Source organism: Amphiprion ocellaris, chromosome 13 (genome assembly GCF_022539595.1).
Source record: "Amphiprion ocellaris isolate individual 3 ecotype Okinawa chromosome 13, ASM2253959v1, whole genome shotgun sequence".
NCBI lineage: Eukaryota > Metazoa > Chordata > Actinopteri > Pomacentridae > Amphiprion > Amphiprion ocellaris.
Window position 1 is genome coordinate 19,287,145 of NC_072778.1, and position 14,621 is coordinate 19,301,765.

Genomic DNA, 14,621 nt, shown 5'->3' on the forward strand with positions numbered 1-14,621 from the left:
TGCTCAAGATGTTAGAGTATATTTCAAAATAACCCCTCTCCATTATTTAGCACAATCCAACATCACAACAAACTAAAGCCTCTTACAGACTATAAAATAGAATCAACACCCCTCTCACTCAAGCCAACGATATAAATCATACAGTAAATGCAACTGAGAAAAAGTATGGACTAAGGGGACAGCATGATATACTTGCAGAGAAATTATGTTTTTAAAGCACGTCATTTTAACAGCATGATTGCAGCTGTGGCAGGGATTGCACAGACAAATAGATACAGATAGGTCCAAAGCAAATGCATACTAACAAAAAAGCAAACAAAAAGCAAACAAAACAAAACCACAATGTTAAAAATAAAATGTAGTCTGGACATTAGCCTGGAATTTGATGGTGAGTGCCATCCTAGCTTACTCTGTGTGCTGCTGCCTTTCAAAGCTACTCTTCATGGGATCATTAAGATGATTCCACCTAATCGCATTAGAGGAGCAACATAGTAGAATTATCACTTTACACACTTTACCGAGGCCTTAATCCCGGACAAATGGGAATACTGACAGCAGTGGCAGAGTAGAAAAACAGGACAGGAATTCCCTATTCAACACACCTGAAAGAGCAGCAACAATGCTTTACATCTTTCAAGCTTGTTGTATAAGAAATATCTACTTTTCTATACCATACATGGAGAGCAAACATGTTGGTTTCACAAAGGTTGTATTCAATGCAGGGTGGCATTACATTCTGTAGTTTTTTGTAATCTGCTGCTCACTGAAAACAGACTATTTTTTACTGCAATTTCATACTTTTATATTCTTATGCCATAAGTAACACCAGAGGAAACTTGCTACTCCAGTTTTCAGTTAGAGGACAAAGCAAAGTGAGTGAGGATTAAGACAAACATTAAGCAGTAAACAGGAGCTTAGGGAACAATTACACTCCAGTCTTATCGCAAAGACCCATTTACAGTAGTCTGTAAACAAGCAGACCAAACTCCTTGTTATTTTGGTATCATGTTTTTTAACACCTTTGTTGTCTTTGCTTAACTTTGCTTCTCTTGCACGCATTAAGCAGATTCTCACTTCATTATCTGTAATGTGATGCATAGATTATCTAGCCCAGTATCTGCTGTGGACAAATTAGTTCTGGTGAGCATGAAAAATTTGGTTTATATATTCCTTGCTTCACACGATACCTGATCTTGCTATCTCCTATTAAATCCTGGTGAACTAAAAACAACACAACAGGATGTGACACACTAACAGTGATACACTGAGACTTTGGCTAAAGTCCATGTGCTGCTGTATATAAGAGAGAGGTACAGATACCGAGAAATGCAACTATTGCAACTAAAAATACATCACAAAGCCATGATACAACAATTAAAATCCACATAAGTCCACAAATTAACTTATACATTTGCTACATCTTCTATAACTCAGTAGTCAGTGATGTACAAGCCTTTAGAGTCTACGTTGTATGGCCTTGTAAGACCAAAGCTGAATTAAATAAAAGTCAATTTCTGACAGAACATAACTTCACATGAATCATCTTTGTAAAATGTATAGGGAATAAAAAATCATTCTGTTGCAAATGATGACAGGGACATAAGGAAAAAAGCAAGCTTTGTCGTTGAAATCAGATAAGTACAAAGAAAGCTTTTGCAAAGACTGACCCCACAGTAATAAAACAAAGTTATTATCAGACACCGTATTGTTTCCTTACAGCAACAGTAATAGTAATTATAATCACCATAATGACTATTTGTGCAGGCAGGTCATACATACACATACATGAACAAACTGAAGAACTAGTATTTGACCTGTGGCTCCACTCCAGGAACCACAGAGTTCCATCTTTAACTCCGACAAGATGAATCAGTTTGGGAGAAAATGTAACACATACTGTGTAAGGTGAAAGTTGTTTTTTACTTAAGAAATGTTTGAGACTATAATGCAACCTACAGCACAAGAATATAATCAGACTGACCTTACAGGAATTTGTTTTGGATAAACAATGTTCATCTGATATATATAAAAAGAACAGAACACTTGGGTGTTTTATTTAACAAAGTGTTCAAAATGTACCTTAACTTTAATCAAAAGTAGTATCGTTACCTTCAGCCTGACAAAATTGAATGGCATTAGTAAGCCTACACAAGTCATTTATTATTGTGAATTTGTGGGTACACACACACACACATAAACCCAAACTTAAAACTAACTTGAATCAGGTATTTTTTTTAATTTTCAGTTGTATATTATGTTCAATATGTAGACAGTTTTGATGAAAATACATGTCAATATGTTTGTACGCAAATAGTGGGGTGAAAGTATCAATTGGACAGTGTATTGTTTGAGCATTATGGTGTAAACAACCACATTTCTCTCTTCATATTCCGCAAATGAAGTACTGATTTACAGCAATTTAAGCCAAGTCAACAACAAACAGCTTTCATGCATTCACACAGACATACAGTTACAGGACAGGCTCAGATAGATTCTTTTGTTTTTGACTCCAAGCCTGAGGCTGTGAAAAGTCAGACTAGGTTTGGCTGTGCTTCATATGTCCCTATTTCTGCTGCAGTCATAAGGCTGAGAGAAAGAGGTTCTGCTCACAGCTCCAGTTTGCAGGGAAAGGGGTACTGTAGAGAAAGGATCCTGCTTCTCTGGTCAGGAATAGAGGTGATAAAGGATGTTATATGATGCTTTAAGACTAACGGTCATGCATTACATTCCAATAGTAATAGGCAAACAAACCAAAAAACATAAGAGAGACCTGAGAGAGAACAAGGGAGAGAGTAAAAACCACCCAGAGTGTCAGCCATTTTCTATCAGCTTGCAATTGCACAAAGCAACAGGAGGGGGCATCAGAAAGAGTACCAGCCAAAGGAAATCAGGATGCGTAGGAGGAGGAGAGGGATGAAGAAAATCAGAGAAAGAGATTCTTTGTGTGAGGATGATAATGAAGAGATACAAAGATAAGGGCAAGGATTGAAGAAATAGGCTAAAACAGGAAAGGAAACCAGTAAAAGGTGAAGACGAGACGGAAAGCACATGAGGTTGTGAAAAGTGGGGTAGTGATAAGCAGAACAAAGGCAGGGGAAAAGAGAGAGTGAGTCGGTGGGAGGAGAGAGTGGGATATGAGTCAGGCTTACAGCATTAGCACTCATCTTCCACACCCATGTCTCATTGTTTCATTCATACACTGCACCCACTAGATAAGATGGCGGGAAACACAGACGAATGTTAAGCAATCTGCACTCATGCCAGCACACACACATACACAAGTGTGCGTGGCTACAGGACCTATAATCTACCTAATATCATGATATAATAATACTAGAACAAATCCTGAATGCCCACGTTCCTGATTCACTTTTCATATGACAGATGGTTCACCTAAAAATACACACAGCAGACCAACTTCAGAATATGAAAAGCTACATGTGGGATGAACTGACTCACTCACTGCACAGAACAGCTCGGTGGTTCACACTCAGAAAGATGACCAGAAGGAGCAAGAGAGCATGAAGTCCATTTTAAAAATAAGAAGAAAGCAAGGAAGACTTTCACTGCTATAACAGGCTTTCCCACTCTATCTGCATAACCATATCAATGTCATGTGTCCACAGATACACACACACACACACACACACACACACACACACACACACACACACACACACACACACACACACACACACACACACACACTAGACATCAGAACAGGGACTAGTTATGTAGCTTCAAGAGACAAAAGATCCATGAATGATATTTTTGTACTCACATAGCCTGTGTGCATGATTACATACCTTTTTTATCGAAGATAAAAACCTGTTTCATATTAAACAAAATCAAATATATCAGATAAAACTAACCACTTTTTACATTTTTAACTTTTAAGTATGAGTCTATAACAAAAGCTGATGTACAGTTTGAAAATTTGACTTGTTTAGTAATGAGACATACACAAAGATTAGAATATTTGCTCAATCGCTATCTGACAATTTAGCTGTAGTACCGAAAGCAGTGGTAGTACATCAGAAAAATGGAGTGAGAAAGGCTATAACATGCAACATAAAATCTACCTAAATCTGCATACATTGCAGAAAACAGCCTATAACTGTCTTTGGTAGAATTCTTGCACTCCTGGCTGACAGTGTACAAAACATTTAATAGCAAGTCAAAAATGATGTGCTGTGATTACATTAAATAAGATATTAATGCACATAAACTTAGGCTATACAACTATATAGCCTCTACAGGGGACATTCAGACAATTAGGAATACACTTGACATAACCAAGACTTAAGAAATTACCCAAGATACTTAGTGGTGGCACTAGGAGAGGCAAACAGCCACAGGGGGAAGAGCACCACCCCTGCAGCTAGAGTCTGGATCTCTCTAACAACTTGCATCTGATCCCATCCATGCATTGCCAGAAATAAGTACAACATATGGGTATTAATCGGACAAGTATATGGCATTTGTGGTCATATACTCCATTTACCCCATTTACCCCACAGTGAGCAGGGCAAGGATGGCGCTGTAAGAAGGCAATCCTCTTATCAAGGCTGCATCCAATATCTAAACAGCCAAGTCCGGCTTTCCCTCACTCATTCCTGCATTCCTTCAATCACAGATCACAAACCTATTCCCTTAAAATCTTGATCTCAGAACACTTCACTATCTTGTGTTTAGGTTTACAACAGGATGAATTTAAAGTGGATTTCCAGCCAACTGTGTCTTTATTAGTTTTCCACCTACTGGCTGACTGTCTTGTATGTAGCCTTGTGCTGACCCGTCAGTCAGTTCAATCCACCAGGCATGCAGTGATGACCTAAGCACAGCAGCAGATGTTGTGGCTGCATGAGCACTGATGCCAAAGAAGAGCAGTGCAGACCTGCATCTGTTCTGATCTCTGTTGATTCAGAAAAAAAAACGTATTTAAATATAGCACAGGACTATCTGTGCTTAACAAAGCTACCAAGCAGTGGTTGTTACATCAGACACAGACAAAGGCCCACATGTTGTTCAACATTGTTATTGTTGTATTACACTTTCATTTCCAGTAAATTATTACACTGCTAAGACATCAATTCACTTTAAAAGAAAGCAAGAAAATACATCATCATAATGCGCTATACCCTGAGCTAAGCTTCTGTCATCCAGCAAGGATTTAATATGACACATGAAGATAGTGTGCGCAAATGCTTTTCATTAGAGCAGTGTTGTTAATGCTTATAGAAGTTGACCCAGCTAACACCCTGGAGAAAGGCCTCTGTGCTTCAGATCAGCTGCAGTAGAGTGATTTTAAAATGAGAGTGGCTGGGTCCAACCTATAGGACTCATCCACACAGCCATGAGTCAGTGGACTGAGAGGTAATGAAACTGAGGGCTTATATAACTGAGTGGTGGAGGGTAGAAAGGGTCAGACATACTCACACAATAACTGGCACGGAAGATGTAAGAGCGAGATGAAAAAAATGATTTTTAAACATTTTTGCTGTTTATCTTTATTATTTGCTATACAATTGCTGGTCAAGCTCACAGATACCACTTGGTTGTGTCTTTATCAATGCAAATGTAAGAACCAGGTTTGACCCAAATACTGGAGAGGAGTGACTAACTTGGGCCAATTCCCATCAAAGCCACACATGGCTCTCAACCAGTCTCGTCATGTTCTAGGACAAATAACAAGAGCGAAAGGAGCTGTGCCAGGAAGTCTTGCCCCACAGTTGTGAATGCAGCCTGCAATTACATTTTTGGCCCACTGACTCTGATATTTCCCTGATAGCCCAGAAGCAGCAGAAAAAAAAAAAAAAGAAAGAAAAGAAAAAAAAAGTAGTGCACCTGCATGTCATTTTGTTACTAGTTAATCTAACATCATTGTCAGATGGCATTAAAAAAAGATAAAGATATTTTTTTCTACTGTATATGTGTAGCATTTGGTTGAAATCCCAGCAAGTGTCATGCATTATAGAAAGAAACACAAAAGTGCATTAATTAAATTTTGATATACAAGACTCAAACTTGAAGTCACTGATTAAATAATTTACAGTTAGTCTAACTTGATAGAGAAAGAGACATTTCACTTCTTTGTCTAATTCATTTCTGCCAGTCCACATTCAACGCGCAGCACTACATAGAGATGAACAAACAGCTTATTGACCCAATACTCTGTAAGCTGCACTGCAGCAGTGCCTGTGCTTGCTGACATTCACAGTAACTACCTCCTGATTCACCACCACCAAATCACCTGAATGTCTGCAGAGAGGAAATGCTGATCCAAACACTCACCAGCGCAGGAACACACAGAGAGAGTACAAATAATATCAGCCCAGACAACTAGCTGGTCAACAACATCTGGACAGCCTGTAGTTTATGTGTCTCAATACAGCTGTTCAACAACTGCCGATGTAATAGTCAACAACCAAAATTGAAGTGTGACTTCACTTCCTCCACAGAGCCGCATCAGCTTTGTTCCAGTAGTGCAAAACAACTCGCCAGTCAAATTTGTGACTGATGGTTAAAAACAAAAAATCAATATTCGATGACAGAGAAAAATGCTTCCTACCAGTCTGCAGTGTGCGAGTTTGTGCTAACAATAACAAGCAAATAGCAAGTGGAAAAAAACATTGGTATAGAAAGACCGATGCAATTACCAATGACTGTAATATAGTCTTGTGCTGCTTGTGCCAGACCAAACTCACCACCAGAAAAGCCTGGCTAGTTGTTTCCTCAACAAACTAGTATGGTGGATAGTAGGCCTAAACTCTTACAAGTGTCTTTAAACACAGTGCTGAAGGAGGGAAACATTATTGATGAACATGATTTGCACGACTCATTACCACCGCCACAATTAATGTTTATTAACTTTTAAATCATGTATCGTGCTTAATTACCAGATTGAGCAAACCCTTGTTTGAGAACAGCTGAGTGGAAAAGAGTAGAATCTGATGATGGGAGGGCTTATCTCATCTCTCAGTTACTGATGAAACAAAGGTTGGCAGGTTGTACAGGAGATATAATGAATAACATGAATAGCAACATATTTCACACAAAAAGATAACCAATAGGGAAGCTGAGTGTGTAAAGACTGAAATTTGCAAAGTAACATTAGAGAGGAGGGCACAGACATAAAGTAATAAAATAAACATTTTGTCTAGAACTGTTAAATATTAATTTAATCAAATATACAGTATATTGAACATGGAAAAGAGATAGTTAATTCTAGTACAAAACTGTATTAACAGTGTAAATAAACACCCACTGAGACCACTCACTGATGAGTCAGCCAGCATGATTGTTTGCTCAGTTTTGCATGTTTATGAGCTGTTCTCTGTATCAGTTGCGCATCTGCAGTTAAAAAAAACAAACTGATAGAGGGAAGGAAACTGTTCGGTACAGTTGGCTTGTTTATAAAGCTGACACAACAGAGGTTACCTGGAAGAAATTTTGACTTCATAAAAAACATGTCATGATATTCAAAGAAATGTTTGCAGTCAATGCAGGACATCCGATTTATCTTTGAGTGATTAACTGTCTGGCAAGTGAGTGCGTTTCTATTTCTCTCTGAAAGTCACTACATCACCCAGGGAGTGCACTCTGTTTATGCTCTGTTTTCTTGTTATCTGTCTCTTTCTCGATCCATCACACCTCTTTTCTTCTGTGAAAGTGCCTTTCACTAAAGAGGATTAGACATATGACTATGTGTGATGTGTTGCTGTGTGTGAACATAAAGATTGCACAGTCCTGTGTGTAAATTAGATTACCATCACTACTGCTGACCTCAATATGAGTGGCGCCATGCTCAAACAAAGCTGGAGCAATAAGAGAGAATGTGCCCTACTGACACACAACAGCACTTTCAGCATCCACAGCCACAACCCCACAGGCATGAGACACAGCAGCACAGTGCTAAAGAGCATGTGGCAGAATGAGAGAGGGAATAGACTGCAGAAAGAAAGTCTGAAAATGACAGAGAGACAGAAGAGAGGCATATGAAGGAGGAAATGAAGGACGAACACATACAAGTGGGAAAAGGAGGCCAAGAGTGGGATGGGGGAGGGGATAGATGCAGAGGGGGAAAGCTGAGAGTGATATCAGTATGGCGGGAAAGAAATAGCAAGGAGACAGAGAGAAGCTTGAAAAATAGAGGGAGGAATATGCAGGCCACTGCATGCAGCAGAGCAGAAGCAGAACAGGGTGTGCGGCATGGAAGGGCATATCATAGTGTAATGATCATATCACAATATGTAGCAAAGTAAATACCAAAGAATGATATGCAGATTGTAGGTAGATCGTACAGTTAGAAATCAGAGACAGATGGAGTGAAGCATAGGAGGGACAGTTTGCTAAGGAGAAAGTTTTCAGCATTTTGTGTGTGAATGCAGAGGAGCACCCACATAAAAATGAGGTCAATTCTCTCAAGCTACTGAAATTTCAGAACAAACAGTATATAGCGCTCCTGCCGTGACAGCTTGCGTCTGTCCCTGTTCCACTGAATGCAGTTTAATGATGAACATGTTCCCACCCACTTAGCAATGACAACAACTACAGACACACAGAGGTCATTGCACTGTGAATGATTTTCAGTGCAGACACTCAGCATGCAAACACAATTGCACAGATCTGCTGAGCCAGCCAAGCAAACAGACAAAGCCACTGAAGCAAGCAGCCACACCCCCACCAAAGACAGCACACCGAACAAAAATGAACTAGGAATGATTGTTGTGCTGCAGTCACTTTAGTTTCATGTTTTACAGCAATCAAAATGAATACTTACGTCACAGCCTTATATTGTGCAAGCAGATTAATGTTTAACACTACTGTCTATATATTCATCTTCTTTCTACTGCATTAAAAAATGCTGCTTTGTAGCATAAAAGGCCAAAGCACATCTCATATGCTTGCACTCTGAAACACCCTAGTTGCAATTCATCCTTTCTGTTCCCCATCTGTTTATTTTTTCCACTCTGAACTATGCAAGCAAAATATGACAGCACTGCCATAAAAATGACTTATAATTCAAAAAGAGACACAGGGTCAGCTCAGTTTAGGCAGAGACAGCCAGCATGATCCACTGACATCAACATGCACTTGTTATTTTTAATGAGATGCACTCATTTTTAATCACATCTTTTTTGGGCATCTGCTGTCCAGGCACAGCTTAGCACTGCTACTGCTGCACTGCAACATACAGGATGCCTCACACACTTTCTATCTCACACACAAACACATGCACGTAAAATATTAATACATGCACATACACACAGAGAGGCAGCTATTGCTGTCTGATAGAGCTGAATAAAAATGGACAGAGGAACTGCTGTGAAAGTGCATTCAGCCTCTATACTTCATGAAGCTGATCCTTACTCTGAACAGGAACTGATCCTTTGCCCTCCTGCTTTCATACCCCACTCTAGCTTCTTTCTTGATTTCACTTGGTGCTCGGTGGGTCAGGATATACTGTTAGATTTCAACACAGGCTTATTTAATGTCAATTTAAAATAAAATTAACTGAGTTGTTTTCTAGGTAGGAAATCTAAGTCTGACCCAGTTGTTGGAAAGAAAAGATTATCTCCATGTTGTAAAATATCTAATTAGAAGCTCATCTATTCCCGCCTTGACGATTGCTTCAGTATCTGCACCATCTGTTGCCTGCTTTACAATGGCATTTTCATCCACATAATCCATGTGTTTCTATCTAAATAAACCCATTTTCATTAAATATTGTGAGATGTCTATAGATGAGCCATACAAAAGCCACTGCCCCTCCCCCTCCTCTACTGCTCTCTCTATCCCTCCCTTCCTCGTTCATCCTCTTCCGTTGCTGTTGCTAAGACCGCTGAGCGCATGCTAGTCTGTGGAAACCAGTAGACTCCGAGAGGTGGATCTCCCAGTGTGTTGCTATGGGCAACACACAATATTCGACAGAGAATCAGCCCAGAAGTCTAGCATTCAGACCTCTACACATGTGATAATATATGACCTATTTTTTAGTGACTGAAAAGGGCTCATGCTGTATAAAGCTTGTGTGTAGTACTGCATGTCAGTGAACTCTGTGCTCCCTTTTACATCGCTAGTATTGTCAGAACAAGCTTATCAAATGAAAAATGGCAAAAAATATAAAATGTTTGCTTTTTCAGTCCTGGAATGAACTGAAATCTCCCCCACTGGACTGGCTGCACATTGTGATTCAGTGCACACCTGCCTCAGGCTCTCTCTACCCATCTCTCTGTCTTAACTCCAGCCATTCATGGCACACTGAATCACCTCTACTACATCAGCAAGCACAGACCTCAAGTAACTCTCTTAGCCAGTCACATACATTTAACCCTAACCGACTTGCACAATGACAGGAGAAATAAAACATAAATATGTACAAATGTGAACAAATATGATGCAGGGTGTTTTTCAAGTAACTGTTTTTGCTCATCTGGAGGATCAATTAATGCAGATTTAATGAAATGCTTCAATACAAGATGTGGGAACGAACATCCCTGTGCATATACTAGCTCACAAATCATATGTGATATTTTCAGGAGAGCTAACACATGAGGCCACTTGTAACTGAAGTAAACTATACCTCATGTTTTTTTTTCTTTTCTTTTCAATGGAATCTAAACCTTTCCTTACTTTTCAAATCTGTGAATGTGAGGCACTTATTTTCTTTCAAAGCCAGTTTATGATCTACACACAACAACACATGGCCTGAAATAGACACATTTCAATTTAAATTATTAATAGCTAGTCCTCAAATACCATGACATACAAAGCAGCAATACAGGGCACATTAAATCTGTTTAGGAAAAACAGTTTGGGTAAGTTCTTTTATAATGACAAACACTAGGGTAGGTATTATTACTTGCACCAGCATCCCTTTTATATTCTGACTAATCTGATGAATAGTTTGCAATAATATAGAACATGAAGATAGTTATTTTTTGGAGTTTGGGGTAAAGCATGTAATAGAATGTCATTTCTTGACATAAATTAGATTTTCAACTCGGAGACAGCATTAAGCATTAAGCTACCTACAAATCACACCAACTGCAGTTTAATTTGCTAATCAGGTAACAATCTGGTCTGTGTGAGAGTCATACAACCAGGGGTCTACTGGGAAAGAAATTCAGTGCTGAAATTATCTGCTGGGACTGGCCTGTGGGAATAGATGGGAGTCAGCATGATCACACTCTCCTCAAATGACAGACACAGAGAGGTCTGGTAAAAAGACACACAGGGCCAGTTTAAACTTGATGGATTTTTTGACAGTCCACCAGCCCACTAATGCGGCTGCCTACTGGGATTTGTAAACCAACAGCTAAAGTCTGCTGTCTCATCATCACACAAACCTCCTCATTTCTCTCACAGATGAATTTTATATAATTGTTGACCACTTCTATTGCACTATTCGGAATAGCTAGGGTGATTCGCTACTTTATGTACAATTAATTCTCGCATATTATCTGTCATTAGCGTTAATACTAGACCTGTCTTTAAATACAGCACTCTTTCTTACCTCTTCAGATGCCCTCCTCCTGTCAGGGAGCACTAGAGTATTTGCATGGCTGCCAGGAACTATAGTAGATCCTATACTCATTCTGGGTCCAACTAACATGTAGCGTTTGTCTCCAGATCTGTACTGGATGCTGTGACACAGTGTCCCATCATAATTAGTCTCTTGCAGATATTTGGAAGTATAGTCTGTGGATTTGGAGCACTGCATTGCAATCAGCACGATGATGCTGATGAGAAAAAGTACAGACACTGATCCCAAAGTTATTATCAGATAAAAAGTCACATTATCATCTTCATCAACTTTTGCTGCACTTTTGACATCAGACACTGCAAAAGCCTCTTTGGGCTCCACAAGTTTGACGATGACAGTAGCTGTTGCTGAGAGTGAAACATTTCCATTGTCTTTGACCAGTATGACCAGTTTGTGTTCAGCCTCGTCTGTCTCTGTGAATGAGCGAAGTGTTCTGATCTGTCCTGTATATCGGTCCAAACCAAAGAGACTGTGGTCAGTGAGTTCCTGCAGTGAGAAGAGCAACCAGCCGTTATATCCTATATCAGCGTCATAGGCTCTGACTTTGGTGACCAAGTGTCCTGCGTTGACATTACGGGGAATCTCCGCCACACCTTCAGCAGATCCGTTGGAGCTGAGTGGATACAGGATGACTGGAGCGTTGTCGTTCTGATCCAGAATGAACACGTTAATTGAGACGTTGCTGCTGAGAAACGGAGCTCCAGAATCTGTGGCAACAACTTGGAATTGAAACGTTTTCAGTGTTTCAAAATCAAAGCTCGTCAGCGCCACAATATCTCCATTTTCAGAGTTTATGTTTAGAAATGATGTCAATTTTTTGTGTTCATCACCATTTCTTACAATATGATAGGATATGAGAGCATTATCACCCTCATCACAATCATAAGCACTGACAGAAAATAAAGAGGCTCCTGCAACATTGTTCTCAGTGACATAAAAGGTATATGGATTTGTTGAAAACTCTGGACTGTTATCATTCACATCTGATACTGTCACACTTATTGTCCTTTGAGATGATAAAGGAGGTTCACCTGCATCTTTTGCAACTATTGTCACATCGTACTTGGACTGATGCTCTCTGTCTAGCAGAGATTTAGTGACTATTGCATACATATTTTCTTGTAAAGAAGGTGTTAAAGTGAAGGGAACATCCTCACTTATATAACAGATGACCTTTCCGTTTACACCTGAATCATCATCATTCACACTTATCAATGCTACTGTCGTTCCAGGTTTAGAGTCTTCTGGAATTGCGCTTGAAAATGATGTCACCTCAATCTCAGGTGAGTTGTCATTCAGGTCTACAATAGTTATCACAACACTTTTTTCTGTTTCCAGTGGGACTGTTCCTTTATCAGAAGCTTTAATATCAAGCTCGTATCTGTCTTTTGCTTCAAAATCGATAAGTCCTTTGACAATAACTTCGCCTGTATTTGCATCAACCTCAAAAAGTTTACGTAATTTGTGATTGACATTATTCCCATACGAATAAACCACCTCCCCATTTAAACCATCATCTAAATCTGTGGCATTTACTTGTATGATAGTTGTGCCAAAGGGCGAATTTTCTTTAAGTACAGCTGTATATGAGTCTCTGACAAATACTGGCATATTGTCATTCACATCTAAAACATGAACGATAATTCCCATCGTTCCTGATCTGGCAGGCTTTCCCCCGTCAATCGCTGTCAGCAGTAATCTATGACTTCTTGCAGCTTCTTTGTCGAGCGGTTTATGCAAATACAACACAGGAATTTTTCCATCCTCTCCTCTATCTTTAACCTCCAATCGAAAGTGGTCATTTTGACTGAGCTTATACAGCTGAATAGAAAACATGTCGCTGTCCGGATCGCGGGCGCCTTGTAGCTGAAATCGTGCTCCAGGTAAAGCAGATTCTGAGATCTCTAAATGCGTTTCATTGTCCGAGAAGGTGGGAGAGTGGTCATTTACATCTAAAACCTCTATACCGACGTAGTGCACCTCTAACGGATTCTCCAGCACTGTCTTTATGTTAATAATGCATGTAGTGGTCCGTTCGCACACCTCTTCTCGATCTATTTTGCGGTTAACGTGCAAGATGCCATTATGGTTGAGTTGAAACAGGGGTTCAGTCGATCCAGAAACGATGCGAAATCCTCTCGCATTCAAAACACCGACATCCAGTCCTAAATCCTTAGCGATATTCCCAACAACAGCACCCACCGTGAGCTCCTCGGGAATAGAATATCGCAGTTGTGCCGAAGTAAAATTAAAAGTAAGACCCAAAGAAACAATGAGGACGATCAGGCGCTGCAACCATGCGCTGCGCCCTCGTCGTGCCATCGTAAATTCAGAAAAAGAAACAAATCGAACGACAAGGGAGGTTAGTCATCAATATGCAAGTCTACACTGGAAAATGCGTTTTGATCAAAAATAGCAACCGCTGGAATTAAAATTGATGTTTATAAGGGAGTCCAATATGCGAAGCCATCGCCCTGAAGACCAAGTGCACCCTGTCGCGAAACAGAACCAAACTACTGACGTAGAGGATGTTCAACCAAAAGTCGTTCAGTTTCACAAGCAGTGACACCATGTGAGCTGTTATTGCAGTGCAGATACATTTCCATGGATTAAATTGTCATTTTTTGTCACAATTAAACGTTTTCATTATCTGCATACAAGAGGAAAAAGTGAACTTGAAATATTTCAGAATTCGTCAAATATACCACGATTAGACGTGATCTTCATTACATAACTATAACCTAGATAATAAATAACAGAAACTATATTAACTTTATGAAATCAATTTCTGGTTTCTGCAAAAGTTTTTTTTACACCTCTTCCGATGCTCTTCTACTGTCAGAGATCACTACACTATTCTAATAATAACATAATAGGTATATTATGGTTACTACCATGCAAGACAAAAACTTGTAAGATGATCATAACTGCAATTAAAGAACACTGGTTAAGTGTCCCACTACAGTGTGATGGCAAATAACTAGACACAGTATGGATGGGTCACTGAGCTCATTAGTGAAAGAATAAATGAACAACTGCACCTTAATACAAACTAAGGCTTTCACAAATCTTG

At 39.5% G+C, this 14,621-nt stretch overlaps 1 protein-coding gene across 14 annotated transcripts in view; it reads right to left on the reverse strand.

The window, feature by feature from the left end:
- Window positions 1-14,621, reverse strand: part of LOC111572933 (protocadherin alpha-C2-like) — a 189,585-nt gene that overhangs the window by 109,899 nt on the left and 65,065 nt on the right. The window contains exon 1 of one of the 14 annotated variants that reach the window (XM_035951271.2): window positions 11,519-14,034. The exons of the other annotated variants lie outside the window; for them this stretch is intronic. Coding sequence (XP_035807164.2) covers window positions 11,519-13,870 — 2,352 coding nt within the window. The 5' untranslated portion in view covers window positions 13,871-14,034. Of the gene's footprint in view, window positions 1-11,518; window positions 14,035-14,621 lie in introns of those variants that run through there. 14 annotated transcript variants of the gene reach the window in all.